This window comes from Periplaneta americana, chromosome 16 (assembly GCF_040183065.1).
Source record: "Periplaneta americana isolate PAMFEO1 chromosome 16, P.americana_PAMFEO1_priV1, whole genome shotgun sequence".
Taxonomy (NCBI): domain Eukaryota; kingdom Metazoa; phylum Arthropoda; class Insecta; order Blattodea; family Blattidae; genus Periplaneta; species Periplaneta americana.
The window spans coordinates 180,583,665-180,598,216 of record NC_091132.1 but is presented as its reverse complement, the minus strand read 5'-3'; the positions used below and the strand labels follow the sequence as shown (position 1 = coordinate 180,598,216).

General features: G+C 32.8%; 1 protein-coding gene across 4 annotated transcripts in view; it reads right to left on the bottom strand.

Annotated features, from left to right (window-relative positions):
* Nucleotides 1–14,552, bottom strand: part of LOC138692150 (zinc finger protein 665-like) — a 65,581-nt gene that overhangs the window by 32,087 nt on the left and 18,942 nt on the right. For all 4 annotated transcript variants that reach the window (XM_069815170.1, XM_069815175.1, XM_069815172.1 and 1 more), the window contains exons 3-5: nt 13,011–13,148; nt 7,492–7,629; nt 1,180–1,262 (exon numbers count right to left, since the gene is read on the bottom strand). In XM_069815170.1, coding sequence (XP_069671271.1) covers nt 1,180–1,262; nt 7,492–7,629; nt 13,011–13,148 — 359 coding nt within the window. The remainder of the gene's footprint in view (nt 1–1,179; nt 1,263–7,491; nt 7,630–13,010; nt 13,149–14,552) is intronic.

Genomic DNA, 14,552 nt, shown 5'->3' with positions numbered 1-14,552 from the left:
TCTCCATTAGTTAATAACAACACCAACATGTTTCTTCTGTGAGTGGGACAGTAGGGCTAGTCTATGCAGGGGAATAGGAAACAGTGGCCAAACAGAAACATATCAGACATTGGTGAAATAATATTGTTCAAGAACCATTGTATGTATTATTGCAGTAGTATTGCTGGTGGTGTGGAAATGAAAGACTGATGTCCTTAATTACACGAAGGAATGAATAGACAGACAGGTTAAATAAATAAATCATTGATTGAATGAATAAACAGATAAATGAATGAATAAAGAAATAAATAAATAAACAAATAAATAAATGAATGAATGAATAAACAAATAAAAGAATGAATAAACCAATAAATTAATGAATAAACAAATAAATGAATGAATAAATAAATAAGTAAATGTATAAAGAAATAAATGAATGAATAAATAAATAAATGAATGAATAAACAAATAAATAATTGAATAAACAAATAAATAAGTGAATGAACAAATAAATAATAAGTAAATAAATAAATAAGAATATAAAAACACAAGTAAATAAATAGGTACATAAAAATATAGAAATAAATAAGTAAAAAGGTAAGTAAACACATAAACAAATAAATGAAAGAATAAACAAATAAATAAAGGAATAAACTAATAAATAAATGAATGAATAAACAAATAAAAAATAAGTAAATAAATAAATAAGTAAAGGAGTAAGTAAACACATAAACAAACAAATATATAAATAATATACAAATAAATAAAACAGAAAAATTAATGTTACACAGTGGCTTTGTAAATGTGATCAAAGATTTGTAGAAATACTATTGAAATAGATTCAAAATGTTAGTACATAATTTCTTAGGGAATTATAAAGACCTCAATTATAAAGAAACAGTAGCAATTACGTTGCAGAGACCCTGGACTGTAATATGACTATAAAGGCCCACTTCTTGCATGTCCATATATATTTCTTTCCTGAAAATCTACGCACTTTTAGTGAAGAACATGAAGAAAGGTTGGAACAGTACATTATGGCAACCAGATACCAAGGGAAGAGGAGTGTGAATGAGATGACTGATTATTGCTGGATGATTCAGACAGACAGTTCTTCTGAAGCTGCTTCTGGACAATCAAGCTAACAGACACTTCAAACACAATCAACTCTCTACGTGAAGACTCGCAAACCTCACTCACCTCTCCGTCAAAACCTCGTTGTCCTCTGCTGATACTTCCACTCTTGCGTCATCATTCACTGTGTCCAAATCACTCTCCTCTTCCTAAAAATATAGAAAAAATAAAACAGAAAGATAGCACAATTTAGATTAAGAAAAGGACATCGATATTAGATTTCAGAGAATTGCATTTAATCATATTAGGCATAACAGACTGTAAGATAACACAAGAGAATTCTTGGGCAGATTTTCCATGGGATAACTCTTTTCCCTAAAGATCAACATTTGGGTTTACTTGATTATAAGATATCGTTATTGTTTTTATGAGAATTTATGTTGGCTAGATTGGAGAATGGAGTGATGTGATATTATGACGTCACTTGATGACGTCACTTTTTGGATGGAAGTGGTTAGGTTGGTAGATATGTAAATTTTGTTCGTGGTTGGTATTCATGAAGTTTGAATGGCATACCGGTTAAGGTTGTGTTTGGATGGTGAGTAAATCGTTCTATTATTTGTTTAATTCTTGAGTCGTCGTTTAGAAATCATTGTGTTATTTGTTTTGGAATGGAGTGTGTTCCTGGCCAAGAGGTTTGAAGCGAAGGGTCGATCAGGGACATTTAGATGAATATGTTTGGAGGAAGAATGTTAATGTGGGTGTTTGTGTTGTGAGTGCGTTTTTGAGAGATGTGAGTGTTTTTGTATGTTCTTGAGAATAAGGATGTGTGAGTTTTTTTTTTTATTTAGGAGTGATTTTTATTTTCTTTTTGTTTTAATTATTTCTTGTTATCACCCTTATTGTTTTTGTAGAGGTTACATTTTTTTTTCGCTAGGGAGAGCGTTTTATTTGTTTTTTTATAATGATGACTTTTCGTTTGCTAGGGTAGTAATTACGGATCGAGGATAATGTTTAATTTATTTATTGTAAAAATTTGTTTTTACTTTTGTTGGTTTTGTATATATGGGTGTGTGTGTGGATTTGTTCGTTGTTTCTTTTTAATGTTTTTATTTGGGATTCAAAATTGTGAGAGCACAGCAGTAGGAAGTGGTTTTTTGGAAATGATTTGAAGGTTAGTTTATTTAAATTCGAAGTTTTTATTATGTTTTTGTGTTGTATTTCTATTATTTGTGTGAAAGCCGAGGTATGTGAGAAGGTTAGTGGGCTCGTTGAGGTGATATTTTAGTGACATGAGATGAATATATGTTTTGAAATTGTTTTGCTGATATTCTACTCTGAATAAGAGGGGTTGCGTTATATTCGAGGATGGGATGTTTGTAATTGATTTGGTGATATCGTACTTTGGATAAGAGCGGATGGGTTATATTTCAGAATGGGATGTTGTGGTATTGGTTTGCTGATATCCTATTTTGGATAAGAGCGGATGGGCTCTGTTCCAGTATGCGATATCGTGAATTGTTTTGGTGATATATTTTGGATAAGAGTGGATGGGTTATATTCCGTAATGGGATATCGTGAATTGTATTGGTGATATCGTATTTTGGATAAGAGCGGATGGGTTATATTTCAGAATGGGATATTGTGATATTATTTTGCTGATATCCTATTTTTGATGAGAGCGGATGGGCTCTGTTCCAGTATGGGATATCGTGAATTGTTTTGATGATATCGTATTTTGGATAAGAGCGGTTGGGCTATATTCCAGAATGGGACATCGTGAATTGTTTTGGCGATATCGTATTTTGGATAAGAGAGGATGGGCTGTTCCAGTATGGGACATCGTGAATTGTTTTGGTGATATCGTATTTTGGATAACAGCGGTTGGGCTATATTCCAGAATGGGATATGGTGAATTGTTTTGGCGATATCGTATTTTGGATAAGAGAGAATGGGCTCTGTTCCAGTATGGGATATCGTGAATTGTTTTGGTGATATCGTATTTTGGATAAGAGCGGTTAAGTTATATTCCAGAATGGGATATCGCGAATTGTTTTGGCCATATCGTATTTTGGATAATAGCGGATGGGTAATATTGTAGAATGGGATATCGTCAATTTGTTTTTTAAATTTTTTTAGATAGTTTTATTTATTTCTTGTTTTGGTTTACGTCGGCCATGTTGTGACGTCATTGCTGCCATATTGTGACGTCATAGTTTGTCCAACTTGACGAAAATTAAGCGACATCCTATAGTAAATGAATCCCCAACATTTTTAAACCTCTTCCAATAAGTGGCACAATTTAAAATCCTGAGGCACACTCATATAATCTAAAGTTGTTGTTTCCAAGTACGAGAGGAATTTTAAGGTTTTAGAAAGGAATGAGTACTAGAAAATACAAATATAGTCCGGATCAGCTTACTTAATACCCTAAGGGTGAAACCTATCCATTTTCCACCTATTACTACATATGCTAGTGGATTATAGTGATTTTCTGGATGTCAGGTTGAATTTTCTTTTACCAACTTCGTTTCGAATTTCGAATACTAACAAATACAACTGGAAGTTATTTCTGTTATGTTGGCAGCAATAATTTCGGTTTGCAGTCAAGGAAACTGATGAAAATGCAAGTACCTAAGCCTGTGAATTAATAATTACTGTATTTAGTAATACCGGTATTAATATTCATATCAATACACAATTCAGTTCTGTTGCGTTGTGATTCCAACTCAACTCTATATTCAGATAAGTGTGATTAAATAAGAAATAGCTTATAGATCTACTTGGTATGAAACATGGACAGAAATATATTTCACATTTTAATGAATTTCTTTCGTGTTTAGATTTTTATTAAAATTTCCAAGAGAGGAAATAGCATTGTAGCAACTTCTCCAAAAAATAAAGTGCTCGTAAGTATTTTTAGTAGGGTATACATTTCAAAGTTGTATTCTGTTTTATCAAACTAAATACATTTTTAGGATAGGTGTCGTGAATTGTAAACTGTTTAGTCAAAGCAATGAATTTCATTTTGCCAGACAAAATTAATTTTAATATTAGATCATATACTAATCCTAATTACCAACGTAATATGCGAGAAGTCCAGGAAGAAAATATACTGTTTCATAAATTATTGAACCATTTAGGAAACATCTCGCAACATAAAGATGAAGTGTAATAAATAAGTAAACAAGCAAGACATTGTAATTGTTAACACTGTATTATTATTATTATTATTATTATTATTATTATTATTATTATTATTATTATTATTATTATTATTATTATTATTATTGTAGTACATAGCATTGTGATTTTTCCCTCTTTCATCATATATTTGGTATTAGTTGGCAACACTGAAAGGACAGCCAAATTAAACTTTTGGGAACTAAACTTACGAGATCCTCAATATAAATGAGAAAAAAATATATGCATTAATATACGCCTACTAAATAAAATATTTTTAATGTTATATCAATTAGTTTTGAGTCAACATATTGGGAAATGATAATACGATGAACGATAAAAAGGTCCATGTTGCATAAAACCTTGAAAAGAGAAACAACAGCATTATTCACATACTGAATTAACAAAATATTCGTATTTTTATTTAAGGTTTATGTCTATAATGATAAATTTAATGATACAAAATTATTCCTATATTAGTGTGACTATTTCGTTTATATGACGTCATTCCATTTTCGACCAATGAAGTGTAATGAAATTTTTAATTCCAACCAATCAGTCAGACTTCACGATAATTTTTGCAGCTAAATTTATCGCTATCAATTAATGGCATGGTGATTCTTTTCTTTAGTCGTTGTCCCCAACTGTTTCCCCGTAAATTGATGATCATGAATACATTAAGATGCAACTACACGGTTAAACTTTTCTTTCAACTTTAAAGCAATGAATGCAAGATTGATATTTAATATTAATTAATATATTTACGCAGTGAAGACGACGTTCAAAACGGCGCACCATGTAGACACAAAATCTTCATGCATCTTAATTGAACGTACCATTTAAACTTGATTCTTTCAATATTCTTCCCAGATTGCACGCATACACGATTGGAATATTGAATTGTGTAGATCACTGCCTGCGGTGTAGATGCAGCTTTAGTTCTGTTACACACTACAGCGAGAATGCGTTTGTCGAACTATAAAAAAATGCTTTCGTGTAGCACTGATTGTAACGGTCGAAATAAGACACAGCTGACATTGGTCCTGCTCCCACAGGTAACATAACCTATAAGTAGCCTATGAAATTGTATCTTGTGAATGAAATGAAACATTTAATAGAAAGTCAGATATTCAAATTTATGTAACATCATTGCATATCAAACCCAATGACCTTGCATAGTAATAATAAGGTCTTTTCATCAAACTGCCTTCCGTATGGCGTAATAAAATTCGTGTTTTAATTAGGCCTATCTATACAGAGATGGCTTCACTGTGTAGCAACATGTCTCGCTGTGAATACATAAGCATTGGTATATAGCTGTCCCAACTGTTACTGTTAAATTAAATTATGATTTCAGCTGATAATGAAAATGTATTTTTGTTATAATAATAAGAGAAAAGTGCAGTACATGTAATTAAAATTGTTAAACCTATATTTCGCTTTTCACAATTGGCATTACTGAATAATAACGTCGAATTTCTTTATTGCAGTAATCGATATTCATCTACGAGTATTTCAACTTCACAATGTCCGAATAGGTTAAGTATTCGTTAATAAACAAAATTATTAACATTTTGTGATTGAATTTTAGGGATATACTATTTACATTTTTATTTTATTCACGAAATAGTCCTAATAAATGCCACTCGAGGTCTGAGATTTCCCAGATAAATCTCAGACCTCTCGTGACATTACTACAGATACTGTAATTATTATGCATGTCTTTTCTAATTTGTTATTTGGGAAATTCGAAAAAACACAATATCATTAAATGTGCTGTTAAGGTATTTAATGCATGAAACATTTTCTATCATAAAGCCAAGTAAAATACGATATTTTTTTAAGGTTGGCACGATATTATAATTTTACTCATCTAGCTACCCTAGATGCGCGACAGTCACTCTCTTCTCTGTTGCTCGCACAGCTACTCTATGTCTACTGAAGGCTGATTTGAGCTGCATTTGGTGTTCTGCCGCATACCAGCGGATTTTTCGAGTGTGCCAACGCAAAGTGGTGAAAAATGGCTGTTACAGAATAAATATTTAACTACTGTACAACAGCAGAAATTATCTATGAACGAACAATTCAATTTCTAATCACGAATTTGGTGGATTTTCTAAGTGATTTATCTTACGACACTTTATCAACTGCAAGGGTTATCCAGTTTCTGACTGAAATGAAGGTGATACATAATTCCAGCGAAATGAGTGCAGGTCCAGCACTGAAAGTTACCGAGCATTTGTTCTCAATGGTTAAAGAGATTAAGCCCTGAAAGAACTTCAACCGGGTAACTTGCACCAAACCAGTTTGCTACTTTCAAGGTCTACTTGGAGTCTAGTCATAAGAGGTAAACGAAATTAAGTTTATTTCTAGTAATTTTAAAATTGGCAAAATGAAGTTTCTAATTTTACGTTTGTCTACCTGTATTAAAATTAAATACACTTTAGTGACAGAATAAAAATCAGCTATGTAATTTATCGTGCAGTTACAAAATATCTTCTCTCAGCAAATATGATAATATTCTACAAAGGATATATTGAAAATAAGTACATACTCAAAAACAAAAGGCGAAGAAATGATGCCACGTCACACTGTAGTCCCAACAACAACAATTAAGGAAATTTCCTTGATAGCCTTGAAGGGTTCTCTGCTGATTTTATGGCGACATTTGTACTTCAATTCAAATTCAATTTTCTCATTCTATTTTTTATCTGTATACTATATTTTACTGCATATTTTTATTATGTGAAATATTATCTACTGTACATTTTAGTTTCTTGTAAGACCTTTTTAATGTCACCTTAAATGTCACCGTTTAACATTCTTTGTCTTTGGCAACCTCACCAAGTTGAGGAAGATTGAATATTTATTTATTCATACATCTGAAGCAAAATCAATTATTTTGGACACGGTAAAAACTATTAAGAATTTTATACAAAAAAAAGTCGTGTCCTTAAGAAAAACATTTTTTCAAACGCATTGTGGCAATGTGTAGCTTGCAAACTATTAAGAGTAAGCATAACAAGCAATTTCATTTCCACATTTAAAACATAAACAGAGACAACAGTTCAACATTATTAGAGTTCTTTGTAACATGACATAACTTGTAATAGTAAATACTAATAATGTTTCTCGTCTCCATCATAGAGTAAAAGGCACTGCAAGTACCTTGTAAAAAGTAGTGTCTGTGACAATCAAAATACAAGATAAACCCTGGGAGAAGAATACACTGTGCATTACTTGTGCTCCACTCACCTCTGGTTCACGTTTCACCATAGGGAACGAAATTGGCACCGGATCTCCCTCAAATTTTATCTCAGATAAGAGATCAGAGCTCTGGTCCTCATGTTCCTCTTTTATACCAGTCAAATGATGATCCAAGAAATTCCGTTCCTGCAGTACAAAGAGACGTCTTAAATTAGCAATTTATTACAGGGTGTTAGAAGACGACTTCTAACTTTACAAGTTACTCTCTGTGTTTAAGCATTCTACAACGTGATCACAATCCACAACATGTGCTTTACATTATGATGAATAAGGCCAGGATTTATATGGTAATGCATATTTTCATGGAAAAACCTTTCTTAAACATGTTATTAACGTCTGTGATGACGAATACCCAAAGTTAACTGTCCATAGTTTTTTTTAATATTTCAGCCATTACTGCATATAATACTCTACTGTGCAGTATAATGTAGCATACCTTGAACATTGTGTTAGATTAACAACAATATTTGAGTAGTTTTGTAAAGAAACAATAAGACTCTGGATTGTTCTGTTGTCAGCCCACAATATTTTTTGGTTAACTGTATTTGATGGCTGAAATTCCTTATGTATGAAGAGAAACTGTGGAAAAACCACCACTGTCTGCTTTTGTTTCAATGAACTACTGCTATTAGATCTATGCAAAAGATAGTAAATATCAATACCTCAAAAACAATATACTTTGCATATTTCCACTCGGTAATGAGTTTTGGAATAATATTCTGGGGAAATTCCACAGATAGTTACACTATATTTCTATTACAAAAAGAGTAATTAGAATAATAGTAGGTGCCAAATCTAGGGAATCGTGTAGGACTATTTTCAAAAGACTACAAATAATGCTCATGGCTAGTCAGTATATATTTTCATTAATAGTCTTCCTCGTATGTAATCGTGAAAACTTTGTAACTAATTCAACAATTCATACATAAATACATGTCAAAAAAAATGACTTTCATAGTCCATCGGCAGGTCTATTGTGCTATCAAAAATGAGTGCGTTATATGGCAGTAAAAATCTTTAATAGCCTCCCTAACGATATAAAAAATGAAACTCAAAACATAAAATTATTTAGAGCCAAATTCAAGAAGTACCTAATTTCTCACGCCTTCTATTCTGTAGGTGAATTCATGACATTCAACAACACTTCATGATATTCATACTAAAACTTTGTGTTGCACTAGTAGACTATATTGTAAATCTCGTCTGTATATATTTCATCTAGACTGTGACTATAAATTAACATTTTATAATAGTATGAACTTTTTTGATTTGTTCCATATTCTAGCTGTAAGCAATGTATGAATACCATGGAATGTTAATAAATACAAATATAAATACAAATACAAAAGAAAATACTCTCAAACATCGCTACCTCCCTGACTCTAACACCCCTACTCTTCTATTCTATGTTTGACTTATTCTGATTGGGAGCATTTAGTTTCTTACTCAAACATTATACCATTGAGTCATCACACACTTCGACAACAAGCCTTCGGCAATAACCTTTTAACATGAATAAGTGAGGAACATTGTGGGACATGACAATTAATCAATGTCATATTCGTATTTGGAAGTTTCGTGAAATGTAACACTATCAAAATTAGAAAGAGATTACGTCATAACAGGGTTATGTTCGCTTTAAAGGCATAGGAGAGAAATCAGTAAGCGGAATTATAAAGATAGTATAAGGCAACATTTTGGTACACAGTACAGACTTAGGCCCGCAACACACTTGCAGAGTTTTCGCCAGCGAGAAATGTGTTGCGAGAAAATTAAAAAATTAATAACATAGATTCAAATGGACGTCCACACACTGGAAGAGATTCTCGTTCGAGGCAAAAACCTCGCGCGCGTTTCTCGCTGAAATCGGTAGCTCAACGAATTTTCTTGACACGTTTATCAAATATGTTTGACATTTATACTCTTTATGACAATTGAATGTAGAAAGAGATAACACAGGTGGCGATGAATTGTATTGTTTTTATTTGAAAATGGGAAAAGATGGCTGATAATTGCAGTCAGAAACTTATCGAACTTGTACGATGTCACCCGTAGGCCTATTTATATGATACATGGGATGAAAACTATAAAAACACGAAACTTAAAGAAGAAATCTGGAGACAAATATCAGATTATCTGAAAATAAATAGGGCTATATTTTATTTTGATGAGATTTAATAGTATTAATTAAACATTTTAAATACTGTATCTATGTATATGTCTTAACAGTTTACATAATTTTAATCAGAACATAGCAAAGAATCCTCTATCATATAATGAATGGCAAAAAACTGAGGTCCATTCAACCTGAAATAATGTCTAAACGTTTCATCATTCACATCGAAACCAGTGTGCAAAACTCGCCCTTATTTTCGTAAGATACAATGTGATTTTCAGATATTTCTGGCTTTAATTTCAGGCCTACTTTTTCTTTTCATTAACAAAATAAGTTCATGTAACTCTATTTCCTCATCATCTGAATATTCAGATCCAACAAAGCGTTCGTACGTAATTTGTAAGGTACGACAATATACGTACAGGTTATATACAGTATTTAAGTACGGCAATATACGTAAATACATAACCTATAATATCCCCCCCCCCCCCGAGTCATTACTATAATCAGATAAATGCTTTCTGCATGAAGGCAGTGCATAGATGATCATAGCGAGGTGTGATCTGTGATAGCGAGAACTCGCCAAGTTTGTGGAGGAAGGCTCTTCGCCTCTTTTCTTTCGCTGAGTAAACATTAACAGTATGAGCGGTGATGTTATCCTGGTGAAAATACGGCATTAAATTTTTCGCATATATTAATTCTTTAGACATTACGCTTCTCTTACGTAAATGGTTGTCAGGAAACCAAATCGATTTTATTTTCTAATGAAACTTAGTTTCATCTGTATGGCCACATTATATTACATAACACATACTGCTATCAGCAGACAAAACAAGAATCTAGAATGAAGTTACATCTAAAGAAAGATCAAAGATGTTTTAGAGAGCGATCATAGAGAGTGTTGTAGCTTTAGAAAAAGAAAATGCTTTACACCTTTACCTCACTAAAGGGCAGTTCCAACAAATTAACTTCCTGGAAATCACTAACACATAATAAAATAAGTAATTATATACAGTATATTTGCAGTTTCGATCAGGATTTGAAATTTCACTGTTTGCATTCTGTGACGGCTCTTCAGCTACACCAAAATTAAAAAAATAGGGAACTTGGAAAAACGAGAATGAATTCCAGAAAAAAGGATAAATTTTTAAAAATTACCAAAACCTCCCTTCATTGCCGTTATCTCTTAGATAAGAATTAAAAGGAAAACATTCAACAACAAGAATATTCTCTTTAATTACAATCTCTATTTTAAAAGGGAATTAACCAAAAACTTCCAACCATCAGTTGCAACTTCTCCCTACATTATAATGTCTCTCAATATAGACTCACAACAAACCTTCAGGGAAAAGAACAAATAACCAAAACTATTTCATTGAACAGCAAGTTCACACCTGTGGAGTAACGGTCAGCACGTCTGGCCGCGAAACCAGGTGGCCCGGGTTCGGAACCCGGTCGGGGCAAATTACCTGGTTGAGGTTTTTTCCGGGGTTTTACCTCAACCTCAACCCAGGACTCATTTCACTGGCATTATCACCTTCATATCATTCAGACGCTAAATAACGTAGGTGTTGATAAAGCGTCGTAAAATAATGCAATAAAAAAAAATTGAACAGCAACCCCTTTTACATAACTTTAAAGAAACTCCTAAACCATTCCTGTCTCATATCTCACAGCCACAGCCTGTAGTTCCCGGTGTACACTAATCGGATAGGATCGTCAATTTTGTTGCCTGATCCGTCCAGCTGGGCTAATTCTGCCTTCTTCATCATCCGTCTCGAGCCAGTCAAGCACTGCCTTCACGTTCGAGTCACGCGCACGACAATAACAAAACTTTTTTGATACACAGGGAACGATGTTACAAAATATATATAGAGGAAACAATAAGTAATTTTTTTCATTCTGTCGGATAACAATAGGGATATCCCGAACTAGCACCAACAGATAGCGCACGTGTATTATGAGGAATGCACTTTGCGTGTGCATTTGTTTTTCGGTATATAAACATTGAGGATATATGTAGTGTATCAGTATATTAAATACTCTTAAAAACAACTAAAAATGGCAAATTTTTGTTATGTTCCTATATGTAAAAACCAGGGAAAGCTTTTTGTCTTCAATCAGGTCCCGAAATATTCTGAATATATGCTTTAAACCTAAAAAAATATAAGTAATAAAATTGGGCCTCGAAAGTGCTAGCTATTAAATAAAAGTAACTACTTCAAGTAAGGAATTGTTGACTACAGTTTCATTTTGGAAGAGGAAAAAGAAAAATTAATAAAAACATATGCAACCTCGACAGCAAGCTATGTTAGCTTAGATTATATGCAGTAGTTGTAGGAGTCTCCGAAGTTTACGCCTGCAGTAAACTCTCGATAAACTGGGATGTTTATTATCCAGGACGATCCGTAGTGAAATCCATTTCGTGAATAATGTTTTTAATGTACTGTACCCCAATTATTAAAGCCAGGTTTTAAGTTCAAATTTTCAAAATCATCCCACACAGTATTCAAAACTGCATGTCCTTAACCTACAAAACACACTACTAATCGTGATACTATTGCGATCATATGTAATTATATCATCCTATTAAAAATTGCATTTGATCTTTCTGCAACTACAGAAAAAATACAAGGAATTCAATCTCGATAGTCTCTTCCCTATAAAAAAAAACACATTGGTGGCTGCATATCCTGTTTTTAGCGTACGGTTCTTAAATACTAATTATTAAAGTGGGCAATATTCACTTTCGACATATTTCCTATTTTTTTATTCGTGCATATTGTTCTCAAAGTTCTCGTTTAGGTTCATGAACATTCAATTTACTCGTATTTATATTCTTCATAGTGCAGATTTCCCCACCTATCTCGGGGAATCGCTCAATATTATATAGGTTTACGTTATTATTTATTGTAAATTAAATTAAATTATGAGGTAAGAAAATATTGAATTATGTTAAATTGTACTAGGTTATACAAAATAATTGTAAATATAATTTTGACACGCACAAAAAACCAACAAGCGGGAAAACGTAATCAATTGTAGCATGTGACAAAATATAGCCTTACAACATGTTACACAGCATGGAACGCTCCTGCCATCTGACGATAAAACTTCGCATAAGATATCCCTATAAAAGACAAGCATACCGTAACAATTCTGCTTCCATGTAGGCAGTACCTGATTATTAATGTACTTGCGGAATTTGTATTACAGGCAAGAAAGATTCAATGTTTAATTAATGGGAAGCAGACATTAACAGTAGGAGGATGGCTGAACATAGCTATAGTCCAGATCAGCTTACTTAATACCATCATAGACCAAAGATGTAATGCATAAGCCAATCAAAATACAATATATACACGGGAAGAACACAATGTGATTCACTCACCTCAGGTTCACGTTTCATCACAGAGAATGAAATTGCCATAGGATCTTCCTCAAATTTCATTTCGGTTGTGAGATCATGACTCTGGTTAATATCTTCCTCCTTTACGCCAGACATATGCACATCCAAAAGATTCCGTTCCTGCAGCAAAACGAAACTTTTTAATTGGCCACTTTGGGATTCTTTTACATAAGGATATTTAATTATTTTCGTAAAATTTAACAAATAATGACGTCACATGGTCACAATGATTTTGCAAAATGGCCGATGTAAAGACAACATAACAATCAAATAAACAAAATTATTATGAAAACAATAATTACACGATTTTACATATCCCAATTTAAATACAGTAGAACTTGGTTATAGCGACCTCGTTTTGTGCGACACCTCGCCTATAACATCAAATATTCTGTGGTCCCAACTAATTCCCCATAAGACATAAGCTTTCCTACCTTGCTTAATACGACAAACGCATATGCGTCTACATCGCATATAACGTCATTTTCAACCACAGTTTGGAATAAGATTTTCTAAGAAGCAAAGTATTTTAAGATATATTTTGTTGAAATCTGACCCTGACAAATTCTTTACAGTCTCCTTCTGTCATAGACCTCTGGAATGCAGGCGGATTCCCCATCCCATTGTAATCTGCCCGAATTCATGCGGTATTAGATCAGTTTCGATAGGAAGTTTTCACTAAGTGCACGCATTTTAACGCAGTATGGCCACTAAAAGAAGCGAGTGACACTTTAGAAGCCAATAGAATTATGAACATGTTCTATGAAGCTAGGGGAGGGAGCAGTGAAATTGCAACTGAAATTATGAACATAGAACGTAATTTAGCCCTAGAAAGTGTGTATTGGGCAAGTAGAAGACAACAGATTACTTCACTTCTAAGTAAAGTAGTTTGGTGAGTACTGAACAAAATGTTTTAATACAGAATACTGTATTTATAATTGTAGGCCTACGTGTATTTTATTATGTTCATTGTAGGCTTAAAAGTCAATACATAACTCTAAAATAAGTCTAATTAACTTGTCATTTTTCATTTTCCACCTCACTAGATTGATAATGTGGATCTCGGTTACTATGACACTCATTTATAACAACATAATTTTTAAGGTCCCTTGGATGTCGTTATAACGAAGTTCTACTGTAGTATATATTCGGAATTATTTACAATATAATATCAACACCAAAATTACGACTAAAGAAAAGAATACAATGTATAAGATTGAACTGTCTTCTTCAGTTTAAGTACGATACTTTATTATAGTACTCAGAATTCGCTCCACGAGCGCTTGTGAATCAGATACGAAGCATATCAATTGAAAAGAAGAATTAAAAAATACGACAGAGTTTTTAAAATTTAATGTGAGTGTTATTACATGTTCGTATCACATCTTGACAGCAATAAATTCTGAGTGGCCGGTCAGAGAGTATCAAAATGAAACAATTCAATATTCTAACAATACGAAATTTCTTGGTATATGGCTAGATGAACATTTACTGTAAAATGGTCCGTACACCTTCAGGAACTAG